This window comes from Aotus nancymaae, unplaced genomic scaffold (genome assembly GCF_030222135.1).
Source record: "Aotus nancymaae isolate 86718 unplaced genomic scaffold, 86718_ANA_hifiasm-v0.15.2.pri h1tg000040l, whole genome shotgun sequence".
NCBI classification, from domain to species: domain Eukaryota; kingdom Metazoa; phylum Chordata; class Mammalia; order Primates; family Aotidae; genus Aotus; species Aotus nancymaae.
This window is the reverse complement of record NW_026988454.1, coordinates 12,565,493-12,592,341: the sequence shown is the minus strand read 5'-3', so window position 1 is coordinate 12,592,341 and position 26,849 is coordinate 12,565,493. Positions and strand designations below refer to the sequence as shown.

Here is a 26,849-nt window from a genome sequence, read left to right as displayed (position 1 = left end):
TTTTTGGCTTATGAACCTCATTAAGAATCTGATGATCACTATACATCCGCTGAACAGAAGAAATAGATATGTAATACATGTATATATTTATGCACACACACACACACGGAAAAATGTGCATGCTCTTTAGATAAGTTTATAAACCTTCTCAAGTCCATGGGCCCTGGGTTAAGAAATATCACTGCTACTCTAGAAATGTCACTGTTTTATAGACTTTATTTCATTTATATTTCAGTGATTACATTTATATTTTATAGATTGGAGAATGCCAGTTATTAACACTGATTCTCATATGCAAGCGTTTTCACTTCTTTCATCTCTTTGATCATTTCTTTGAAACATCCTGGCCCTTGTTAAGGTAGGAGGACTTTACATGCACAAAGTAGTCTATCTGTGGATATACCATTGTTTTTGAGAGTAGAATATTGGTTTCTGCATCAGTCTTGATCTTTTAGTGAAATCGATATATTGTCTTTAGGGTATAGTTTATAATGATGGCGTACTGCATAATATTCTAGATGGTGACTGAAACCTGGGCATCTATCATTTTTCAAGATAATTGGTATTATACTCCCCTGAATATAGTCTCTTATGCTTGCCTATAAGGAATTTCATCTGCCAGTTTTCTGCTCCCATATGCAGTCTTGTGAAGTTTTCAGTGTCTTCTGCATAAGCGGCGTAATATTTCACTATTAATAAGAACTTAGCATCATGTGCAAATCTGAGGATTTCATTGTAAGTAGTCACTTGTTATGTCTTATTATCCATTTGTGAATTGGAACAATTTAAAAAATATTTTTCCTTGCCCTTCTCTCGTTTTTTGGAGCCATCATCAGTTATCTTCCAAGGTAAAATAGTTAATGAAATTCCATGTTTGCTCCCAAATAATGTATGGCAAAACATTAGCAGTGGACATCTCTGGTTAGCTGGATTATGAATGATTTTAATTTTATTCTCTTTGCATCTCTGCACATCTACAAAGACCATATATAAAGTTTATAATAAAGCCTATTATTAAATATATCCAATTTCTCATGGACTTTTATCAAAGTTTTACTAAGTATTTTAATAGAAGACGCCTACTGGATTCTTTTTTTTTCATATGCTTCCTTAGAAATATTGGGGAGGTGTAATCTCCCCTTCAGAAACTCTTTTGCCTTTCTTGCTGTAGATTATCTTACACTTAAGTGTACAGGGAACCATATTCTTTGATTCTTACTCATGAATGCTTGTCACTTTACTGGTTTGCCAGTCCTCCATTAAATTGATTTGTCTACACAAGTTTCAATGGATCCAAAATTTCACCCTTGAGTTTCTTCTAAACTCTTGGGTGGAGCCCATTTAGTTCCAGTGATTACTCAATTTCGGGAGAGAAAATTGTGACCAAATGCATTATTGATTTAGCCAAGAACATCTAGTTTATTTATTGCTGTTTGATTTTTGTTTCTGTGACTGATCTGCTTCAAAAGTTAATTTAGGAGTGAGAATGTCACTAATGCCTTCCTTTATACACTTATTCATTCTGCTATCTCCTTTTCAGGCCTGCATAGACTTTTCATATAGTAGTCATCAATCAATTGGTCTCATTGATTTCTGCAGCCCATGTTTCTAACAAAGATTTTATTACTGAGGTTGATCCTTCAGAAATGTTGGCTAATTATTTCTTTAAAATATTAAAAAAATATTTTTTTTGCATATGTTCTGTTTTATATAATATTCCTTATATTTTTTTCTACTTGGGCATACTAATTTTTAATATGATACATTTTTCAACAGTATCTTTTCTTCCTAAACTTCACTGATAAAGTATATGAAGTTCTGTTATTGTTGTTTTTACTGTTGAAAGTCTCATCTTTAGCTCTTTGGCTTACATTTTTCATGGCCCTGCAAAATATATTTTACTTTGGATTGCTATCTCACCTTTTAAGTTTTCCTCACTAACATCACTTTTACAAACTGATTTCCTTCTCAGACTCGGGCCCTGTGTCATTGATTTTTTTTTTTTTAGGCAGACTCAGTTAGTTTGGAATCACGCTTATATGGATGTTTCCAACAGGGACTCTCTATCCAGTTCATACCCATTATATGGAACCTTGGATAGAAGCCCTTTCCCTGTAAATTTTTAAATGGCCTCTGATAGAAAGTAGTTGTCTTAAAACCTAACTTCCACATTTTCACTAATTAATGTGTAGATAACTGAAGTTCCTAATTTAAAACTACTGGAGATAATTTTGCAACTTTACTACCCTCTAGTATTTCAGACTTTGCTTTATTATTTAGATTGGGGCTGGCAAACTTTTCTATAAAAGGCCAGATCATAAAATTTTAGGCTTTGTGAGCCATATGGTCTCTGTTGCAGTAACTCAACTCTGCAGATGTAGTGTAGAAGCAGCATAGACACTATGTAAACAAATGAGCATGGCCATGTTCCAGTAAAACTTTGTTTATGGACACTGAAATTAGAATTCCCCACAATTTTGAAGTGTCATGAAGTGTTATTCTTCTTTTGTTTCGACCATTTAAAAATCAGAACTTTAAAATTATAGAGAAATAAGCAGTGAGGCCAGATTTGACCTATAGGCTGTAGTTTGCCAACCCCTGATCTAGATATTTAAGTATAGCATTTCTATCCACAGTAATTCTATCTTATTTCCTTTTCCCATAAAGTTTTGCAACTTGATTTTGTTGAAGACAATCTTGTCCAACTCGCAGCCTGTGGGCTGCATGTCGCCTAGGATGGCTTTGAATGCAGCCCAACACAAATTTGTAAACTTTCTTAAAATATTATGAGATATTTTTGTGATTTGTTTTTAACTCATTAATCATTAGTGTTAGTGTATTTTATGTGTGGCCAAAGACAATTTTTCTTCTTTCAGTGTGGCCCAGGGAAGCCAAAAGTTTGGACATCTCTGGTTTACAATGTCTTAAAATACAAAGTCACATCTTCTCTTGTGTGCCTACACCATATCCTTCCTATATGGAGTTTTTGTTTGGCAGCAAGAGACTAGCTGGTTCCATACCTGCTAATTATATCATAGTCCTCATTTGTTGCCAAGCGTTCCCATATGGCCATTTGGTCTGGTAAGTCTTTAATGTTTATTTGAAGCAGTTTTGCATACTGAATTGGTCTTTCACCACCTCTCCCCTCCATTAGTTCTTAGATTAGAGTATCTTTATTTTATTATCCTTATTTTTTTTCAGATATATCCTCAACCTTCTCCCTGATTGCTGTATTTGAATCTTGGATGACCCAGATATTATATTTCCATCCATTTTCCTCCCCATTCCTTAGTTTTAAACTTTCTGAAACTTGCAAAATACCTTAACAGCCTGGTGCTATTTTACCTCAGATGGCAGCCTACTTTTTCTATATAGGTTTTACTTATCCCAAAAGATATGCTGGTTCTACAGTTCTCTTCCTTATATCATTATCTCGTCTACATATTCAGACACTGGAAATCTGCTTATCTTTAAAATTCTTTGTAGAATTTACTTCAGGAGCTTGGACTGAAGTCACTTGTAACTTAAATTTGGCCCAGGAGTGATTCAAAGTGAGTCCCTACAATTGTTAACCATTTGTCTTCCCCAACATTAGCAGCCTGTTTTATGAAGGTCGCTGTATGTGTTACATCAGGCAGTTATGCACATGGATCATGGCCAACGCAGTCTGTTTATGAGACAGTCTGTTTATGAGACAGAATAACCTCATGAATCCAGATTTTTTTCTGTTCAGTAGCATCCCTTGTCTTGGAGAAGTTTGGTTAGGATGAGATGACTCTGAGAATCTCCTAGGAGGTGGATTCCAAACTAAGATTCATTACTTTATTCACTATTTAGGTATTTTTCTTTGGTGTAATGAAAATAGCATTGACATTAGATTCAAGAGGTTTGAATTTTTATTCTGGTTACAAGACTTAACCAAACAAGTTAAACCAGTCTAGATTTAAATTTCTTCTACTGAAAAACAAAGAACTTTGTGTAGCTGCTTCCCAGACCCTATCTCTAACAGTCTGAGACTATATAGTAGATTGTATGTTAGGAGCAATGGTGTACCCAAGTGGTCTGATATTTGGCGCAGACAGATGTCATTTCTAGGACCATGACACTTTCATGTGAATTACAGTCTTGCTATAGTTTGAATGTTTGTCTCCTCCAAGACCCATTTTGAAATTTAATTGCCATTGTAACAGTATTAAGAGGTGGAAAGTTTAAGAGGTGATTAAGCCAAGAGGACCCGACCCTAATGGGTGGGATTGGTGCCACTAAAAGAAGGCAAGTTCTGGGTCGGCCATGGTGGCTCACACCTGTAATCCCAGCACTTTGGGAGACTGAGGCGGGCAGATCATGAGGTCAGGAGATCAAGACCATCCTGGCTAACACAGTGAAACCCTGTCTCCACTAAAAATACAAAAATTAGCTGGGCGTGGTGGTGCATGCCTGTAATCCCAGCTACTCGGGGGGCTAAGGCCGGAGAATCGCTTGAACCTGGGAGTCGGAGGTTGCAGTGAGCCGAGATAGCGCCACTGCACTCCAGCCTGGTGACTGAGCGACACTCTGGCTCAAAAAAAGAGCAAGTTCATCCTTCTCTTGCTCTCTTATCCTTTTGCCTTCTGCCTTCTGAAACAGCAAGATGGCCCTTGCCAGAGGCCACCCCCTTGATCTAGACGTCTCAGACTCCAGAACTGTGAGCCAATAAATGTCTCTTTATTATAACTTATCCAATCTGTGGTATTTTGTTGTAGGAGCTCAAAATGGACTAAGGTAAGTCTTAAGTTTTAATTGCTTAGTTCTTCAATGTGTTTCAGTGATGATGAAAATACCTTCGTTTGTCAGGACCTAAAGAACTTTGAAAATTAGCATCTTGGCTGTGTATATGAAGAGCTGAAGGCACAGAAAGGTAGAATTGGCCAAAATGAGAAAAAAGTACCAGGTCTCAGAATTAGTTAACAAGTTTTATATATACTTGTTGAGTGACCCTAATCTGAAAATCTGAAATGCTCTAAAAATCTGAAACTTTTTGAGCAAAGAAATAATGATCAAAGGAAAGTTTCACTGGAGCATTTAGAATTTCAAATTTTTGAATTAGGGATGCTAAATCAGTAAGTATAATGCAAATATTCCAAAATCAAAAAAAACCTGAAATCCAAACACTTTTGGTCCCAAGCATTTTGGATAAGTGATACTCAACCTGTAGTAGTTTCAGTTAGAGCAAAACATTATCATTGGTTCCTCAAAATTATTTCTAATCATAGTTTGATGATATTTAGTGTATGCTCTTTCAGGTCAGAAGTTCAAACTAGTTTTGATTTTTTATCCTGAAAATCACTTTTTGTAAGAGTGATGACTATCCAAGGCAAAAAAGAATTCTTTTTCCTCTGCGTCCTCAGACAAAGCTTTTTTTTAAAAATTTCTTTAATTTTTTAATTTTAATTTTAATTTTTTTTTGAGACGGAGTTTCGCTCTTGTTACCCAAGCTGGAGTGCAATGGCACGATCTCAGCTCACTGCAACCTCCGCCTCCTGGGTTCAAGCAATTCTCCTGCCTCAGCCTCCCTAGTAGCTGGGACTACAGGTGCGCGCCACTGTGCCCAGCTAATTTTTGTATTTTTAGTAAAGACGGGGTTTCACCATGTTGACCAGGATGGTCTCGATCTCTTGACTTCATGATCCACCTGCCTCAGCCTCCCAAAGTGCTGGGATTACAGGCATGAGCCACCGTAATTATTTTAAATTATTTTTAAAATATTAAAAATAATTTGTTTTAATATTAAATAATGAAAATGGAGAATATAGAATATTTTCCTACTGTGTTTTTCCTATATTATACACATTTTGCTGGTAAAGGTCAGCATCTGTCACACATAGTAAGTTGTACTCCAGTGGCACTTTGAGCATTCACAGTGAGTGTTACTTCAGTTTTGACTACTTTGTCTGTGAGTCACCTGTTACCATTCACCTTCTCTTGGTAGCCTTGCCTCTAGACTTCTTGCTGCTTATCTTGGCTCTCTAAGTCTGGCTTTTGGCCTCTCTTCCTGGTATCTGCTGCCCATAGCCTAGGCTAATACCACATGTAGGAAGCTTCCAGAAATTGATATAGAGGGGGCTCTTTGCACAAGGCAAATTTGGGAGTGTTCTGACTTTGTGAATTTAACTTCAAACAAAGAAAACAGTCTATGACTTGGTGGCTTTTGTTGACATGGTGACTTCTAGATACAAAAATCAAGTAGAAAGATGATCATCTAAATGTCAACTAGCCTGGCTTATGTTTTGGTGCAATTCCTGGGTGGATTATCAGGCAGATAAACCCATGGCAAGGTATATATAAGTGACATGCAGAGGATATAGAAGAAGCCACCTAGAAATAATTGTGTTTAGTTACCAAAAGATAAATACTGCATGATTCCACTTGTATGAGGAACCTAGATTACTCAGATTCCTAAAGACAGAATGCAGAATGGTGGTGCCCAGGGTCTAGGGACAAGAAAACGAGGAGTTGTTATTTAATGGGTACAAAATTTCATTTTCTAAGATGAAAAGAGTTCTGTAGATGGATGGCAGTGATGGTTGTACAATAATGTGAATGTGCTTAATGGCACTCAACTGTACCCTTAAAAATAATACAGATGGTAAATTTTATGTTATGTTTATTTTACCACAATTTAAAAAATATGTAAAAATAATTTTCTTTAGTTTATTTGGTTCATGTCTGAGCACGGTGGCTCACTCCTGTAATCCCAGCACTTTGGGAGGCCGAGGTGGGTGGATCACGAGGTCAAGAGATCAAGCAAGACCATCCTGGCCAACATGGTGAAACCCCATCTCTATTAAAAATACAAAAATTAACCATGCGTGGTGGCACATGCCTGTGGTCCCAGCTACTTGGGAGGCTGAGGCAGAAGAATTGCTTGAACCCAGGAGGCAGAGGTTGCAGTGAGCCAAGATTGAGCCACTGCACTCCAGCCTGGTGACAGAGCAAGACTCCGTCTTAAAAAATAAAATAAAATAAAATAAAATAAAATCTGATTTATTAGTTGATTTGCATTATGAATTTGGTGATATACCTTCCTAGGAAATATATCTGCTGATAGTTGAAATTATTAGGCAAGGAAGAGGTCGAGGTGGTTACTAGGAGAGCTTCCATTTCAACTCCAAGGTTTACTTTAGCATTCCCCCAAACCATAGCAAAAATTGATTACTAAGGGACCTACTGATTCCACACTTGTAGCATTCAGAGCTTTGTTCTCTTCCTCTTTTTAAGTTGAAAAATTAGAATATCTGGAGAGGTGGCAATTTCATACTTCACTTAAACTTGAACATTTCTTAAATATAAGATACATATACAACCCATTTGCCCAGTTCTATGAATTTTATATGTATATAACATTTGATAAATAGTTTATTGAGCTTTTTAAAAACACGCAGAACAGGACAGATCTGGTGGCTCACTCCTGTAATCCCAGCACTTCGGGAGGCCAAGGTGGGAGAATTGGTCAAACCCAGGAGTTCAAGACCAAACTGGGCAACACAGCGAGACCCCATCCCTATGAAACAATAACAACAACACACACACAGGACAGAAATCACAACTCAACTGTGTTTTTCTAAAATGCAGGCATATCTGGGCATTTCTGCAGGACTCACAAAGCAGTATGTGTATCTATTTCTATGAAGGACCTGGAAAAGAATTTATCTCAGTAGAGAAATTAGAGGCTCACATGTTTGGTCCAGATGTTGGGGTTTGAGAAGGTTGACACATAATAGCCTCTTTCCCCGCCTCTGAATTCTAAACCAAATGATAAGGTGGAATAAAGGAGATAGAGGAAAAAAATCCAGTTTTATTACAATGCTGGAAAGCATGGCTTAGGAGGGGAAATGGAGGCTTACATCTTGAATCTCAGAATAGACAACCTCACCCCCAATCACAGGCAGTGCCATAGGCTCCTGCTGCAGGGACAGAGTCTGTGCCATTAAGCTTTGGCCCGTGGAGAATGTACCAGAGCTTGAATACTGTATGGGCAGGAGCTGAGCTGCTCATGCCCAGTGTTGGCTTCCAAATTTGTCAACGAGATAAAGCAATCCTCTTTCTTAGAGAAGAGTGAGGGGGGTGGAGAGTTTCCAAGAGTGTCCTCTTCCTTTCCTGAAGTTGTTTCTTTGCACAAGAGAATGAAGCCGGGGCTCTGGAGCCTTCCCTCTTCCAACCCTTCACCCCACAGTGACACAGCTTGCTCGTTAATATCTTAGGAGCTGTGTTCCTGAGTTGAGCCCAGTGCTATTATTCTGGTCCAGTTTCTGTGGAAAAGGCTACATTAAGAGTAGCCTTACTACTCTTAATGAAAACTGAAAAAGAAAAAAGAGAAATGCTGGATTATTGAGCACAGGCCTCACCAACATTGGCTTTTGCAGTTTGGGTAGGAACTGGAGGTGATGCTACGAATCTACATCTATGCTCTCACCTTTGGGTGGCAGCAGCCTTCACGGTAACATCAGCAGGCATCAGCAGCAGCACTGACAGCTTGGAAATAACAAAAACAACAATAATGATAAAAGCCAACATTAATAAGCATTTATTGTGTGCCAGGAATTCTGTTAAACAATTTCACATGCATTACATCATTCCTTTAAATTTTCTTCTGAAAATTTATATACTGAAAAGTGAAGTGTCTGAATAAGAATTACCCACAGATTCATTATTCACATCCAATAATTATATGTGTTTTGCTGTATTTGAGTAGTTTTTTTGATGGAGGTATTTTAAACGAAGTTACAGATATGATGACAGTTCCCTCCTAAATAAAGACACTTACTACAAAATCATACAATTATTATCACTCTTGTCAAAATTAACAACAGCTCTCCAATATCATCTAATATTCAGCTATATTCAAATCTCCCAATGCCCTAACATGAATGTCTTTTATAGCTCATTTGCTTAAACCAGAATCAAATTAAATATTGCATTTGATTATGATGTCTCTTAACTACCTTTTAATATAGAAAAGTCCTCCTTCCTTTCTTTTTAAAATAGTACAACATAGCCTTTTTTTTTTTTCCAAAAAAAGAATCATTGCATTGGCTTTTAAAGAGACCAGAACTGTTGTCCTTTGTAATGTTCCTCTTTCTGTATTTATCTCATTGTTTCCTTGTGGTGTCATTTATCCCATTCCTCTATCTCTTGTATTTAAAGGCTCAATTAGATTAGAATAAAGCATTTTAGCAAGAATCTTTCATAGGTGTTGCTGTATGTGTTAAGTGGCATCACAGTGGGAGAAGTATCTATTTTCTGGTTGTCTCACCATTAATGACACTAAAACTGATCATGATCTTAAGGTGGTGACAGCCTGACCTCCTGCTGTGGCATTAGATTATCCAAGCCTCAGGACTGTGGCTATCATGCACATTTGACTAGGATTAGAACTGTAGCATCTGACCCCAGATTCTTAAGCACCTCCACTTCCTTCTCCTGACCCCTGTTAGCAGTGTCTCAAACTCTTGTCACAACCATGGCTGACCTTTAATGAGTGATAGGTACATTTCACCCAGTGAGCTGGCACAAGAAAAGAGGAGAATGACAGAGAACTGTTCTCGGTATTCTCAGAATCACTATCTATAAATTTATGAGAACAGAGTCAGATTTTTTTTTTTTGTAAACAAGTATTATAAATAAAAATGTTCTCTGATTACATTTTCACTTTTAGGCTATTTTAGCCTGCAAAAAAATATGGTTACACAAAACCAAGCGTGTTAGTAGCTGCCATTTTCCTCCCCTAGTGAGGGAGATGTGGGACTGAATAACTACTCCCAGTGAAAGACTTGCAAAGTGCAAGGTGGGTCAGAAAAACCATGTGTCAAAGCACCCATGGTGCAGATTCTTTCTTCTCTTAATCCTAGACTGCCTTGGACCATTCGTTCTTTTTTTCTTTTTTGTATGCTGAGTGTTATTTCCCTACATGATTGTAAGCCCTTTGAAGGCAGGCTTGGTTTTTGCTTTTTAGAAACAATGTTTATGTGGGAAGATAAATATATACAATTACCCCTATTCAAGACTAATTAGGGGAAATTGTATATAATTGTCATGTGACCATGAGCCAAGGAGTCAATCTTTGGGCTTATGTTTCCTTGTCAGCTAGTGTTCAGCACTGGTCTGCACTGGGTGGTGGAAAGTCCGCAACAACTTGAACTGACAGCAAAAACGTCTGCAGGCTCATATACATGGGCTATGAGTGGAACACAAAACAAATACTTCTGCTCTCTCAGTTCTTGGTTCTTAAAGTAGCTTTGACATGGAGAAAGTCTTAGAAACAAGGAAACAGTAACTTCTTAATTAAGCATGTTAGAGAGAAATGTAAAAATGTACAAAAATAAAAATGCTTATATCTAAGTGTATGTGTATCGGCTGGGTGCTGTGGCTCACTCCTGTAATCCTAGTGCTTTGGGAGGCAGAGGCAGGAGGACTGCCTGAGCCCAGGAGTTGGGAGCTGCAGTGGGCTAGATCGTGCCACTGTACTCCAGCCTGAGTGACAGAGTGAGACCTGTCTCTTAGAAAAAAAAAAAAAGAAGGAAAAAACATATATAATGTATTGTAAACACACAGACACACACATTCTAGAGAGTGACTAAATTTTCAGGATATTCTCATTCAAATTTGATTCATTGCAGCAACTCATTTGAAATTTCCCCTTTGTATTTCTAATGATCTCTCTATGTGTATTTGTTTTGTCTATCCAGTTTGGACTGTAAGCTCCTTGCAGAACAACACTGTTGTTTTACATATTTTACTCAACACAGTACTGTGGGCATAATTTGTGCTCAAGGAACACTTATGCCAGAATCGCAATAAAGGCCCCGACATGAACTATTCCAAGGATGCCAGGGTCTGGTCAGCATTTTACTGTTTCAGATGGTATCCGACTTCCACACAAGATTAAGCCTACATAGTTCTTTTATTACTCTGTATTTTGGTCACCCGTTACTATTCTACACCTCCAAGCATTTTCTGCTAAAGAAGCTGACTGAGCAAACCCATGAAGATATTTTTCATTTCCTTTGATGGAGCATAATGCTTTCGAATATAAACACAATAACACAGTCATTGCATATGCACTTACATTATTGTAGTGGCTGCGTGCTCAGCAACACTCGCAGCCAGGCGGGGAGCCCAGTAGTTCTCTTTTCCATTCTGATCTAAATTATGTTCATAATAAAAGAGTTTTCAATCAAGGTAAATACAATTTCATCCCAGTGTAATATCTATATTCTCTCTCTCTCTCTTTTTCAAAAAAACTCTTTCCTTTTATTCTAGGTCACTTACGCTGATACATATGAGATTGTCCTCTGGTGGGGATAACAGCCTTGCTCCTCAATGAACTATAACAACGGCTCTAAATGCATCTCCTGTAACATACCTCTGTGATTTGCAGAAGTGGGAATAAATCAATGCAGGGAAAAGATGCAATGTTAACCCAGAAGCTAAATGTTACATCATGTAGCGCAAGGCTGGGGAAGAGAGAGCCTGCTTTTTCCTGGCAGCACAATATCTTTGTGCTCGTTGCCTGCGCCACAGCCCCATTAAAACAATCATTCTGAATCTGCAGGAAATTGTCACCTCTTCCTTTCCTGCCATGGCAGCTGGTGTTGGAGGCTGCAGACATTGCTCATTCCCTTCAAGGTTCTCAGCACACACGCAAAACAGAAAATGAAGCTTAATTTATTAAAAGAAAAAAAAGTGTCAGCTTACCCTTAGGCTCAGCGCAGGCACCAGGGAAAAAAGAAAAGATAAATGCCTCTAGGTGAACTGGCACCGACTCTAATTCTCCACTCACTCTGCTGCTCCACTGTATGTATCGCATTAATCATGCTGGATGTGTAGACATTTCAAAAACTTAAGCAATTTTCAAACAAAGATGCACCATTTTACAAATACAATAACATAACTTTATTTTGTGATTCTTTCTTTGTACCAGCAGCGAATCTGAAAAATGTGCTGCAGATGTTAGTACAAATAATTAATGCCCGGGTCTGGGATGGGAGGGATAAGCAGGAGGAAAGAGACAAGTGTAGGCAGAAGACAGGCCACAGCTGCCTTCTCCTTTCTCCTCCTGTGATCTTCCCCAGATCCTGGGTCACCTTTGATGACCCTGTGATATTGCTGGGCTCCTGTGATGTCCCTGGGCTCCTGAGTGCTCTGCTTCTAACATCTGAGCTCTGCTTTGGTTCTGACTACCTTGCTGTTCTCCTGTGAGCTTAGTAACCTCTGCTGCTGACACCCAGGCCTGTGGCTAGCCCTCTGCCTCCTGTATTTTATCTTCCTGATAATGACACTAGCCATCTTCAGTCCAACATGCTGCCCACATAGGGTATCCACTCTCCTGCCCTTCCCTTTACTGGGAAGTGCCTAGCTCCTCCAGGAAGTCATGGTGTCCACTGTGGCCTGGCCCATGGCTCTTCCTTGGACATGACACTGTGTCTGCATGTCCAGCTGCTTTTGCACCCCAGACTGGGCCTGCTTCTCAGCCCCATTCTGCTGTAGTTTGGGAGGTTTGTGGCAGACTGCTTCTCGTGTTTTCTGACTGTGTTTCTATCATCCTCTGACCTTCACTCTCAAGTTGAAAGGAAATAAATCAGGAGAGGTAGAGTGGAAGCTCTAGGAACTCAATACAGTGGAACTGCAGCAAACACAGCTGGCACTCGAAAGGACATTTTAGTGGATTGGAGTATCTTGGTGCAAAGTCCTAAAAATCTGAATCCTCAAACGATTGAGACAAGTGTGTGTGCGTGCTCTGAGAGAGGCTGAGAGAGCACAGGTCTCTTTCACTACAGGTTTTTGGGAAGTGTCTAGACATCTGTTGTTCAGAGAAAAATCAGGCTTCCTTGTCACAGATAAAATGATGAATTGGACATGCTTTCCTTGATTCCAAAAAACCAAATGTCCAAACTTTCACCTTTAGTTTGTAAAACTGGAGTACAGAGCCTCAGCAAGGCTGAGCTTGGGGAACACCATCTACTGAAGAAACTCCAGGTCCCAATAATTTGGGGAATCATCCATTGATTAACAGAGCAAAAATCTACTAAGAATGTTTTAGTTATTATGAGATATGTCAGGTGTATACCGAATTACAGCTTATATAATACAAATTAAAAAACCAATTTGAGAAATAAATATTATTGAGACTATTGAGGCCCTCTTTTATTCCATCTGTTCCTATTCTCTCTTCCCTCTCATCAGAAACAGTGTTTAGAATCTGGGGCTTGTAATTTATTTTCTGTACAATTATTTAAACCTATAATATGCATGTGGTTATATATGTGTATAAATAATACTGTTTTGCATGACTTACAATCTTATTTAGTGGTTCTACTCAACATGTATTCTTCTACAGTCTTTTTTTTTTTTTCTCTCAAAATGATTGTAAAGCTTATCCATGTTCTAATTCTGGGATCAGCAAACTGGCCTGTGGGCCAAATCCAGCTGGTTGGTTGATGTTATACACCCCTCAAGCTAAGAATGGTTTACATTTTTAAAGAATTAAACAATAAAGAAAATCAAAGAAGTAGACACGACAGAGGCCATATGTGGCCAGCAAAACCTAAAATGTTTATCATCTGGCCCTTTACAGAAAAAGTTTAATGGCTCCTTTTCGTTAGTTCTGTTAGGTAATTCTTATCTCTTGATTCTTCTGTATAGACATTGAAAAAATTAGCTCGTCAGATTTCATGGAAAGCCTCTTCTTGATTTTGATTGAAATTACTTTGAATTTATAGATGAGTTTGAAGAGAATTGATGTATGTACAGCATTGAATCTTTTGATCTGTATTGGTTATCGGTTGCTGCTATAACAAATTACCAAAAACATGTCAGCTTGAAACAATATGAATTTAGTATCTTATCTCTATTTATTTTCTGTCAGACTCCAACATGAATCTCACTGGACTAAAATAAAAATGTTTGCAGGACCGTGGGCCTTTTGGGAGCCTCTAGGGGAGGATGCATTCCCTTACCCTTTCCAGGTTCTAGGAGCTGCCCAAGTTCCTTGGTTTATGGCATCATCTAACTTCAAAGCCATTGAACCTATCACTCCAATCTTTGCTTCTGTTATCACATCTCCTCTGACTCTCATGGACTCTTTTGCCTCTCCCTTTCACTTTTTAATATCCTGGTGATAACATTGAGCCTATATAGATAGCCTAGGATAATCTTTCCATTTCAATGCAACCATCTCAAAGCAACCATAATTTCTTCTGGAACCTCAATTCTCCTTTGCCATATAATTTCACATGTCACAGGTTCCAGAGATTAGGATGTGGACATTTTGGTTGGAGGGGAGGGATTAGTCTACCTACCAGAAGCCTATCTAGTGAGTTTTTTCTTTCAGTTAGTATATTTTTAAATTCCAAAACTTGCATTTGGTTCTTTTTATATCTTTTATTTCCTTGCTGAGACTATTTTTTCATTTGTTTCACGAGTGATTTTAATTGCCTGTTGGAATGTTTTTATGTTAGCTGCTTTAAAATTCTTGTTAGATAATTCCAACATTTGTGTCATCTTGGTGTTGGCATCTGTTGATTTTTCTCATTTGGGTTGAGTTTTCCTAGTTCTTCGTATGACAAAAATTTTGGATTATATCCTGTACATTTTGAGGATAATGTTATGACACTCTGGTTCTTATTTAGATCTTCTATTTTAGTTGGCAGTTAGCAGGTTTAGGTTCAGAAACACACATCCTGGCCCACTTTGGTGGTTTGTGGTTCAAATATCAACTTAGTTTTCAAAGACGTTGCCATGCTATTTCAGTATGCCCCACTTATATGTAACCCAGGAGCCAATCTAAAACCTGGGCAGTATTCCTCACTGGGGTTCAGTTTTCAACTCACTGGCTGTGTTGATTCTGGTTGGTTTCACCCACTGGCCTCTTGGGAAACCATCCAAGATTTCGCGCACAGATTTAAGAATTCTTTCCTTCAGCTCCCTTCTCTCCGTGATCCCCCTATCCCCAACACACACATTCTCTAGCCTCTGCTAGATACTTACTAAGTGCAAGGCAGGAATGATTGACAGCTCTCCCCCTCACAGTCTCAGGTAGGCGTTGGAGGTAGGGTGTAGGAATTGGGGTGAAGGTGAAGGAATAGCACTTTTGTCACATTTCATGTTAGCACAGGGCATGGTTGATTAATAGAGTTTCTTTTTTTTTGGTAAAAGTTGCAAAAATTTTGTTAGAATTATTTATTGACACCTTATATTGTTTGATGCTGTTCTTACACTTCCAAACATTTTAAAAAAGTAAATTTGACTTTTGAGGTAAGCTGATTGGAGATTTGAAGAGTATGGCACAAGATTATGATATAAATATGTGATGGTGATGTTCCTTTCCTTAGGGGATTAGGTAATGGAATCACTAAATGGAGATTTGATCATGATTGAGCTAATGTCTTTAAGACCAATCAGGAATTTTTATTTTGAAATTTTTATTGGTTTATATTTTTAAGGAATTTTTATAAGAATTTGAAGGTGTTTGGAATTGATAAAGGATTCTTAAAACAGTTTTTCATTTGTTCAGCTTCTGAGAGGAGCCTGGGAGAAAGTAACTTAGAAGGCTGCAGATAATCTTATGGAAATTAATAGAAAAAAACTTAAAAATTGAAGAAAAAAGGAGAAGAGAAAAAAATCCCAACATGACAATAGCTAGTAGATGTATAAGAAGACACTTTAATTATTTGGTAATGAGGTCACCCACATTGAAAGAAACATGCTCCACTTCGTTTACTAACCAGGAAATGAGTGGTTAATGAAGCCCGGTGAGCGGGGCTTTATTCTTGCTAGTAGCATAGAGGAACTTTGCATGTAAGTTTGTACAGTTTTCCTAAAGTGATTAGACTTAAGCAATAGTATTAACTTGGAAATTTGCATAGTAGGTATTGAAGGTCACAAAAGTACAATTTATGCTTTTCTGGAAGGTTTATAAAAAAGACAAAACAAGTAAGATCATAAAACAGTGGTTTGGGCTAGAGTTTGGAGTGAGTGATGAAGGAAAGAGGAACCAAAGATGACTCGACTCAGAGTATTTTAGTGTTTTTAGCTTAGGCTTTTGGTAGATGATGGTGCCATTCACTAAAATAAGGAAGAATGGGATTATGAGGAGAAAAAATAAAGAATTTGGCTTTGGATATGTTACATTTGAGATGCTTATATACTTCCAATGATGGAGCAGGCAGTTAGATATACCAGACTGGAATCCAGGGGAGAAGTCTACACTAGAGTTTAAATTTTGGGCCTCATCAGCAAACAGATGGTGTTTGAAGCCACAGGATTGTATAATATTATTCAAGGGAGGAGAATAGACAGAAAAAGAGAATAGGGACTATGACCAACTCAATGACATGCCAACATTTTGAAATTGAATAGAAGAGTCTGAGACAAAAACAAAGAGATTATTTTGACAGAAGTCAGAAGAAGGAAGTGTTTCAAGACGAGAGAATTGGTCATCCATTTCAGTTGCTGCTAAAAATAAAATGAAGTTGAATTTCATATCATGGAGGTTATGGTGAGCCTTGAAAATAGTTACAGTAGTAGAGATAATAAAATTGAGTGTGGTAAGCGAGAATGTTGTGGACATTCAACTCTGGGATGTTAGTTGATATCACTCTACACGTGTATGCACACACACATACATATGTTCACCAATAGACAAAATAAAGGAAAAAATGTAGTCTAATACATTCAGAAACTGGTGCTCAAGAGAAGGAACAGAGGATTCTGAGAGAATGGAGAGCAGCAACATGGCTTGGCTTCTATCTCATTTACTCCTCTGAAGCCCCACTGGTGGTCAAAAAATCCAAAGTAATTTTATTAAAACTCTCGCTTGTGGAATGTGAAGATATGATGTATCTTGTGGAATGTGAAGATATGATGTGTGATGTTGGGAAAGTACGAATGAAAGTATGGATGAATAAAGAAAAAAAATCAAGAAGGCCAACTTTCTCTGTTGAAAGGGAAGAATCCAAAATTCACACTCATCTGGGGAAAGGGTTCAAAGCCTGGGAATATCTCCTTGTGGAAATGCATTACATCCTCTCTCCTGTACTCCATTAGTTGGCGTGAACTCAGATACAGCACAGTCTGTGTCATCTCAGAAGATAGAAAGAACTGAAAAATCTAACGCAGTCTCCACACCACTCAAGCTGAGCTTCCCTGCTCTTCTGTACAACACTCCATGCCAGCTGCTGTTCTCTCAGACTACAAAAAAAGTGGATAAAAAACAAAATGCCTGGGAGAAAACATGGTTCACAAAAACTTGTACGTGAATGTTTATAAATAAAAGCATTATGTATGATGGCCCCAAAGTGGAAACAACTCAATGTTCATCAATTGATAAATGAATTAATAGAGTGTGACATAAAAATATATTAGTTTGGCAAAAATAATGAAGTACTAATACTTGCTACAACATGGATGAATATTGAAGACATTATGCTAGGTGAAAGAAACCAAACACAAAAGACCATTTATTGTATGTTTTCATTTATATGAAATGTCCAGAATAGTTAAATCCATAGTGACAGAAAGTAGGTTAGTTGAGCGGGCGGCAGTTGAGGAGAAATGGAGACTGACCACTAATGGATATAGGCTTTCTTTTTGGAATGACAAAAATGTTCTTCACAACAGTGAAAATATAAAACCAACCCAAGTGTTCATCAACAGATGATTGGATAAAGAAAATGTGGTATATATACACAATGATATATTATTCACCATAAAGATGAATGAAATCATGTCATTTGCAGCAACATCAATGGAACATTGGTCATTAAGTGAAAGAAGCCAGTGTCAGAAAGACAAATATCACATGTTCTCACTCATAATGGGAGATAAAAAAGTGGGTCTAATGAAAGTAGAGTAGATTGGTGGTTACCAGAGGCTGGGAAAGGGCAGCAGGGAGGGGGAATGAAGAGAAGTTGATTAATGGGTACAAATATACGGTTTGATAGAATAAAGAAGACCTACTGTTAGACAGATCAGTAGAATGAATACAGTTTACAATAGTCTATTGTACACGTTGAAATAGAGGAGAAGAATTCGAATGGTTCTATCATAAGGAAAAGACAAGTATTTAAGATGATGGATATCCCAAACACACTTATTTAATCTTTGCAAATTGTATGTATGTGTTAAATTACCACATGTACCCTGGAGTTATGTACATTTATTATGCATAGATAAAAAAAAGTTCTAAGATTTACTGTGGGAATGGTTACACAACTCTATAAATACATTAAAAATGATGAAATGATGCACTTTGAGTGGGTTAATTTTATGGTATGTGTATTTATATCTCAATAAAGCCATGGGGGAGGGGAGAAGCATGGTCTTAGAGATGGTGGGGTGGAGGGAAACAACCAAAAATTTATCACAATATAGAAGAACCAATAACATATCTAGGCAGAGTCACTAACATGAAAAGGTGCAAAAAAAATACAAGCTATATATAGCAAGTGTGGAGATACTATAGGCAAAAAGGGAAAATACCATGTAGTAGAAGAAAAAACAACCCGATCTGGGAGAAATCATAACTCAGTTATTTCCTCACTATTTGTTCATGTATGAAGAACTTAATGAGAATATTGATTAAATAAGAGAGAAAAAAGACAAAATTATAAAAGAAGAATGAGATCACAAGGGATATTACAGGTCTAAGGTAACAAATCAAGGTTCAAAGCAACATCTTTATGGAACTAATTAAATATTTTTTAAACAGTAAGGAACAAAATAGATATCACTGAAAGCTGAATTTCAAGACTATCTGGTCTCCCTTATCTGAAATTAAAAAAAAATAAAGCAATTTTGAAAACTGAAAGGGTCTTTTTTTTTTGTAACCCCACTTGGCAACATAATATCAGTGTGTCCTGAACAGATGTGAGGCTATTTATAATCTTTCTTTAACCAACGTAACTTGAGTATCTATATTTACAGTTTTATTCAAAAAATAAAACATTAATGCTTTTAAATACTGGGTGCTGCCCTGTATTCTATATATTGTATGGGAGTATCATACAATATAGGGGATACACATTTGTTATTTTCTAAAATATGAAATCATTTCAAATTCCAAAACACATCTGGCTTCAGAGGTTTCAGAAAAAGATGGTGGGCCGGTAATAAAATAGGGAAAATAATATGTAAATAAAAGAAACAAAGAGATTAAATTAATTAGAAACACTAGAAGAATGGAAAAAAGAAAAAAAAATGAACCAATATAAGGATAATTGTTGTTTCTGAAATGAGACAAACAAAAGGAATAGAAGTGTATTTAAAGGCCTAATACAAAAAAAATTTTCTGATGTGAAGAAAAAAGTGTTCAAAAAACACTCTGCAATACAGGAAAAATTCATGTGAAATATTCAATACCAAATTGTTATAAACCTCAAATATAAAATTATTTAGGCATCTAGGCAAAAAAAGTAATTTACTTACAAAGGGGAGAGGATGAAGTTGGCCTCTTACATCACCACAGCAATATTCAATGACAGAAATGCTAGAGTCCTATTTCAAACTTCTAAAGGGAAGAAAACATGGTCAAAGAACACCAAATTCAGCCAAATATCAGTATGAATTAAATCAGGAAATATAACAGTCATTAGCCCTTCTTAGAACATATTGCCTGACAGTCAGACAAACTAGTAGCTTAGGCTCAATACAAACTCAAGAATAGAGAAGTTATGTTAAAAGGAATAGTGGTGGGCATTGAATCCGTGTGAGGTTACCCCTCTTACTTTACTTACACAGCTTAATGGGCCAGGCGTGGTGGCTCACACCTGTAATCCCATCACTTTGAAGGCCAAGGCAGGCAGATCACCTGAGGTCGGGAGTTCGAGACCAGCCTGATCAATATGGAAAAACCCTGTCTCTATAAAAGTACAAAATTAGCCGGGAGTGGTGGTGGCTGCCTATAGTCTCAGTTATTTGGGAGGCTGAGGCAGGAGAATCACTTGAACCATGGAGGCAGAGGTTTCAGTGAGCCGAGATCATGCCATTGCACTCCAGCCTGGGCAACAAGAGCAAAACTCCGTCTCAAAAAAAAAAAAAGCTTAACAAAGACTACATTTAATCAACATTGCTTTAAACCTCCAGAACAATGCATGGATCTTGGAATGCCTTAATTCCGGTGTCATCTCCCCATCTTTCATATTGTTGTTGTCCATATCCTTTGTTTTGTTTTTTAAAAAACATTCCCTCTGAAATACTCATTTATTTTCTTTTACAGTCCTTGCTTAAAGATTTTGACACAACGTTTTTCAATTTCTTTGCTCATCATTGCATGTTGCATTCCATTAATTGACTTTCATCCTTTCTTAAATATATCCTTTTGTAGTTATTTTGATGAGGTAGTTACATTTCCGCTTCCTTTTGTTTGGAGATATCTGTATTTGCCTTCACCTTTGAATAATAATTTCATTGAGGACAAAATTCTCAATGGATAGTTATGGCCCCTCAGCACTTTGAAGACATTACTTCATTATCCTCTGGTTTCTGTGGATGCTTTTGAGAAGGCAGCTGCCAGATATACTTCTGTTTATTTGCAGGTAATTTACCTTTTCCTCTCTGGTTGCTTTAAGGCCTTTTATTTCACAATGATGCTTCTGGATTTGAAATTTACCTTCCTCCTCCTCCCCTCAACCCGCTTCCTTTCTATTCTTTTTGCTTTCTCTTCTTTCTCTCCTCTCTTTTCTTTTTTTCTTTTCCACATTTTGTGGCATCTTTCTTTCTCACGTGTTTCTCTAGATAAACTTTAGGATATTTACCCTTCCAAAAACTCTAAAGAGAATTTAAAATTTGATTGGAATTTCACTTGACCATTAATTAATTTAGAACAAATTCCTATCTTTAGTATGTTTAATATTTCTATTTAGAAATATGCTATTTTCTATCCATTTAAAAATTTCTGCCTATAAATTCCATGTTCATTTAGTAAGTCATGTTGTATAATTCTTGTTAAATGAAATTGTAAGTTTGCCAGATTTTTGTTTCTGTTTTGAAGAGACTATTTCCTTTTTTAAAATCTGCATTTTCTATTTGGTCATTGCTGCATTAAAGAAATCTATTGACTTTTGTATTTTTTGTGTCTGGATAGGTTTGATTCTACATAGTATGCAGGGAAGTAGATAAAGGTCAAAACACAAAAGGGGGTGTAAACAGCATCCCCAGAGATTAAAAAAAGGGGCAAAGTCTGTGTTTAAGGGCAGGTATGTTCTAATTTACTAGACAAAATTAGATGACCAAAAAGCACGTTTTATTTTCAAGTAGACAGAGAAAGAAAAGTAATAATGAAACATGGCCAAGAGAAAATTTTTTAGCATATTTAATATTCCTGCTAAAGATTAGATTTGACTATAGAAATTTCTGGTTACAAAGGCTGAATTAAACTTAAATGGGGAAAAAATTACACAGAAAGACTCATTCTATTAAAATTAGTAGAGTTTGAATTATATGCATCAAGCACAAGTTACTGAGAAATTCCAATGCAGAGTCAGTAGAAATAATTTTTTTAGACATGAATGAAAAATTCCTAACTTATAAAATCAATATTAATATCAGAGAAATCATCAAGTCAACATAAAAATCTGAGGATAAAGTAAAAGAAGTGATCAATTTATAATTCAGAAATACTTAGAAGAGCTTAAGAGGCTGCCTTTGTCAAAACACATCATGTCCGATCACTTTAATTCTCTTTTATGGCAGAGTGACAGTCCATAAAGATAAGAAGCATTTGAAAAACATAATGTATTTTAATTTCAGTAAATGTTTTTGTTCTGTTGTATATGACATGTTATTTATGAGCTAAGGAAATGTGGTATGATCTGCTGTTCTCAATGGTTAGTTGTCATTCACCAGTTCCCAACTGGGAGCTCATATCAACAGGCCATCACAGGAATTCTTGGTGGAGTTCTTTAGAGTCAGTAACTTGATTGAAAACCTAAAAAAAAGATTTGAGATGTCATCAATGAAATATGTAGATTTTACAAGCTACATACCAGTGTTAGTGTCTGGGGCTAAACTTCAAAACAATCTTGAAATGTTAGAAAAATTCTAAAAAATTAATCAACATTAGTAGCAAGAATTATAAGATGTGAGGAATACTTTGTGAACATATTGGGAGTAAAATAGCTGCATAGTATAGAAAGATGACCAAATACATTTGGTCTGTGGTCTTTTATTTCACAATGATGCTTCTGGATTTGAAATTTTCTTTCCTCCCCACTCCCCCCACCTGCCTTGCTTCCTTTCTTTTCCTTTCTGTTCTTTTTGTTTTTTCTTCTTTCTCTCTTCTTTTCTTTTCCATATTTTTGGCATCTCTCTTTCTCATATATTCTTCTAGATAAACACAGACCGAAATGTGGTAGAATAAAAATTATTTGTTAAAAGAGATTGAGAAAGAAATATGAAAGGAAGAAGGAAAGGAAGGAAGGCAGGAAGAAAGAACAAAAGAAAAAAGAAAGGAGTAAAGAAAACAGAATTTATTTGTAAGTATATGGCATATAGGGTCTAAGAAAGTCCCTCTTCTACTCAATACTAGTCATTCTTCTCAATGCATTTTAAAGTGATGTGAAGAAATGGAAGTGAATTTGAAAAAGAGCAACAAGAATGATGTTGATGATGAAAAGAATGATGAATATATATCCCAGGCCAAAAGGTTAAGAATTTAGTATTGTCTGGACCAGAAAACGGCTAGGAAAGGGATGATTTCATTATCGTTTTCAAGTATCTAAAGGATTTTTGTGAAAGACAGCCTCCATTGGTGATTTCTCCAGTCTAAAGAGGAGGAGCAAAGGCACAAAGGAACTTAAGTTTAAAGCAGAAAAGATCAGGTTTGGATATAAGGCAGGTGTCTCTGTCATCAGGGAAATGAAAATTTGGAATGGTTTCTAAAGGAGACTGCGAGCCAAGCAGCACCATGAGTCTCCATGTTGGATATGATGTTGGGCATGAAAACAAGTTTGGGAAAGAGAGCCTATGCCAGGGGTCAGCAAGCCACAGCCCACAGGCCAAATCCAGCCCGCCACCTGATGATGGATGGTCCATGTGTGAAAAATGACTTTTACAATTTTAAAAAACTTCATGATATAAGAAAATTATATGAAATTTGACTTCAGTGTCTATCAGTAAAATTTTATTGGAACACAGCTGTGCCCATTGATTGATGTTATTGTTTGTGGCAATGTTGGCACATTACAATGGCAGAGTTCAGTAGTCGAGAGTGGGACCATACAGTCCGCAGAGCCTAAAATGATTACTATTTGGCCTCTTATGGGAAGAGTTTCCCAACCCCTGATCTATATGATTGCAGCCACTTACACAACACCCGGACTTGGCCTCCAAAGTCTAGAAGCTCTCCTTGTTGTAATAGAAATGAACACCCCTGGGATCGGCCGATGAATAGAAGCGGCACATCCTTTGAAGTGTCTTTGAGAGAGCTTTAGGTCCACAGAAGAACACGCCAATGCTGCTGCTGCAATAGGGGTAAGAAAAGGAAAGAAATGTCACCTGGAGGCAAGGCCAGCCAGAAGTCAAGACAGTGATGATTATTGAAATGGTTGTGGCTGTGAGGTTACTTATTTATTTTTCTCCCTCCATGTTCTGTTTTCTTAGGTTCTTTTTTTCTACATGCTTTCAGCACCGTGCTCTCTCCCAGGTTCCTAGCATCCTCCGCAGAATTACTCAGGGAGGTGGAGCCAAGAAGACTGAGGCAGGAAAGGGGCCATGAGACTGTTAAGGGGTTTTGATATGGAGGTGGTGTCACCTGGATTTTTGGCCAGGTGACCTTAATTCATGTCTTCTTGGATACATGACCAGATGTAAACTTCCTGAGAACATAAACCTGATCTGTTTTATTCCAGCACCTCGAACAGTGCCCGGCATACCGTGGACAATCAACATGCATTTGCTGAATGGATGACTAAATGGCCGTGCCGAGTATTCTCTGCATGGTCTTGGGCAAGTCCCTAGACCTCAGTTTCTGCATGTGTAAGAGATGATAAGGACTGCATTGTATGTTTTATCAAAAGGAGGGTAAGATAATACATTCAAAAGGGTTTTAAAAGGTTAGTTATTACTAATATCCTGTTCAACCTTGCCTTTTTGTAGATAATAAAATTTATGCTAAAGTAATAGCAATTTAATTAATTTCTCCTGTTGGAATTACTTTAATTTTCGAAGAAGGCCAGAAGGGAGAGCTGAAAAAGAAAAAGATATGGCTGAGAATTTAGTCACCTAAACGTTGTCATCTCTAACGCTGACATTTCAGAAAACTGTCAAGAGATACTTTTATAGTGACTATCTCAGAGCTACTCAAATCCCTTGTGACTTAGTTTACATATAAACACCACATCCGTGCAGGGGTTCAAAGTTGTTTCTGGAAGTTGAGGTGCATCCATCATAGAGATTTGCAGAGACGGTGTCTTTTTTCCCTTGTCTTGAATGTTACTATTCTTTGTAGCATAAGCTGAATTAGTTACTCCAGTGTGGATCAAAAGTTCTCAAACTTTACTGCGCATAAAATCATCTAGGCAGATTGTCAAAATGCAGATTCTTAGGCTCGAATCCAAGGGATGCATGTTTAGTAAGGATCCTGGGTAATGTTGAAGCAGATCGTTCTGTGAGCCACACTTTGAGAAACACTGTCATCAAGAAATTCTTTTTAATGATCGCCATTCTAACTGGTGTGAGATGGTATCTCAATGTGGTTTTGATTAGCAGTTTTCTAATGTCCAGTGATGATGAGCTTTTTTTCATATGTTTGTTGGCTGCATAAATGTCTTCTTTTGAAAAGTGCCTGTTCATATCCTTTGCCCACTTTTTGATGGGGTTGTTTTTTTCTTAGAACACGTGGACACAGGGAGGGGAACATCACACACTGGGGCCTGTTGAGGGATGGAGGGGCTAGGGGAGAGACAGCAGGAGCTGGGGAGATTGAGGAGGGATAGCATTAGGAGAAATACTTAATGTAGATGACGGGGTGATGGATACAGCAAACCACCATGACACTTGCATACCTATGTAACAAACCTGCACGTTCTGCACATGTACCCCAGAACTTAAAGTATAATAAATAAATAAAATTAAAAGAAAGAAATTCTGTGGGCTTCAGGACCAGCTCACTATACCACCTCTGTTTCTTCAGACCTGGATCTTGCTGGGAAGTGCCTACATGGCCTAGGTCTTCTTAGCTCATATGTTAACATGGTTATCTCCCATGTATCATAGCCACATTTTAATTGTGTATTCCAGGACCATCACATCCACAGTAGAAACTGATGGTTCCATCACATTTCAAACTCCAGCTTCAAAGAAACTTACCAATGGCTTCACTTACAAATGACGATATGTTTAAAATGTAGCAGTACAACTTTCAAAGAAATCATTGCCATGGCTAAATTTCAGAAAGTAATTTTTCAGAAAATATTTCCTACTGAAAAGTATGAGTTTATAGCTTAATGAAGCAATTTCCAGGTGTTTATGGAAATAAAAGGCAATGGTTAAGAATGCTCTTGGCTTCATCACTTCGTTGCTGGGTAACTTTGGGCATGTTAATTACCTTCACAAAGCCCCCGGTTTCTCATCTATAAAATGGGGAGAATTATAGAATCCAGCTCCTGGGATCTCTGTGAGGATAAGCAAGACACTGCAGGTCTGGCTGTTGGTACTATGCTTGGCACATGGCGTGCTCTCAGGAACTGTGAGCTTCCTAATGTTATTTTCCCACTTGATGGCTATTGGTGTCTGCCTGCTTCATGAAACAGAACGGAAGATGTGGTGCAGGGTGTTAGCCCAGAGGTGATTATATAGACTTACTGAGATCAGCACTAGATTTTTGAGCTCTGGACTGAAACATTTTGAATGGTAGATGGGTCAGGTGAGACCCTTCCCAGTGAGGAGTCGCAGCTTTGCTTTGTGTCTGATCCCCAGAGGTATCCTTGCATCTATTTTCAAAGATGCTGTTATGGGTGGTGATATTTTTCCATTAGTGCAGATGTCACCAAAGAGATTGCCCACTGGCCCATTCCAAGAGGCGAAGACTGCCCTTTTATTTGCAGCCACAGTAACTGTTTGCAGACCTGATGACGCCCTTTGATGCTCTGCCTTTAAGACTCCATTTCAAAGGATTCTGATTGCTGCTGCCAGGTGTTCTACTGGTGTCCCCAGCAGTTCACAGCTCCCCTGCCTCTTTTGAAGTTGTGGCTATCACACTGCACAGCTAAGTCCACACTTTACTCAGGGGCCGTAGCTGCCATGGTTATGCAATCACCAAAAAGTCTCACAAAGGCCATTTATCATCTACCTTCTGCGAAGGGGGAAAGGTCAAGCCCTTCACAGGCTGTCTGTGCCCACTGTCCCCACATACAGCATTCTTCTGCTTGCCTGGCTTACTCTTCTCAGCATTTAGGACTCCAAGTATGGAGAATTTCTTGTCACAAATGCACACTGTGAATCCCAGGGCAGAGAATCCACACAAAGTGGTTAAGGCACAGATGTGGCCGCTTCCTTTTTTTTTTTTTTTTTTTTTTCTTTTATGAGGCAACGGACAAGTGCAATAGAACACTAATGGGGTTGGTGAAGAAAAAATTCTATAAAATTTAATTACCCACAATTGCTTGGAATTAAAAAGAGAGTCTCTGCAAAAGAAGTATAAAAACGCAAGGTGCTATTCTTCGGTTTACAGCCTGCCAGCCGCAGAGCCTGCACATGCACGGGGAGCTGGATCGGGGACAACGTTCACGGCATTGATCCGTCTGGGCTGCTGACTTCGATGAGAAAAGGACAAATTTTACACAAGCTGCAAAGATGGCTAACATTCACAGCATTAT

General features: G+C 37.7%; 1 protein-coding gene and 1 long non-coding RNA gene across 2 annotated transcripts in view; one reads left to right on the top strand and one right to left on the bottom strand.

The window, feature by feature from the left end:
• LOC110568098 (uncharacterized) overlaps window positions 1-24,046 on the top strand; it is an 82,440-nt gene extending 58,394 nt beyond the window's left edge. Inside the window, exon 3 of the long non-coding RNA XR_002478430.2 lies at window positions 23,883-24,046. This is a non-coding gene — a long non-coding RNA (uncharacterized LOC110568098). The remainder of the gene's footprint in view (window positions 1-23,882) is intronic.
• Window positions 21,594-26,849, bottom strand: part of NOX3 (NADPH oxidase 3) — a 59,187-nt gene continuing 53,931 nt past the window's right edge. Inside the window, exons 13-14 of the mRNA XM_021670109.2 lie at window positions 23,341-23,494; window positions 21,594-21,961 (exon numbers count right to left, since the gene is read on the bottom strand). Coding sequence (XP_021525784.2) covers window positions 23,368-23,494 — 127 coding nt within the window. The 3' untranslated portion in view covers window positions 21,594-21,961; window positions 23,341-23,367. The remainder of the gene's footprint in view (window positions 21,962-23,340; window positions 23,495-26,849) is intronic.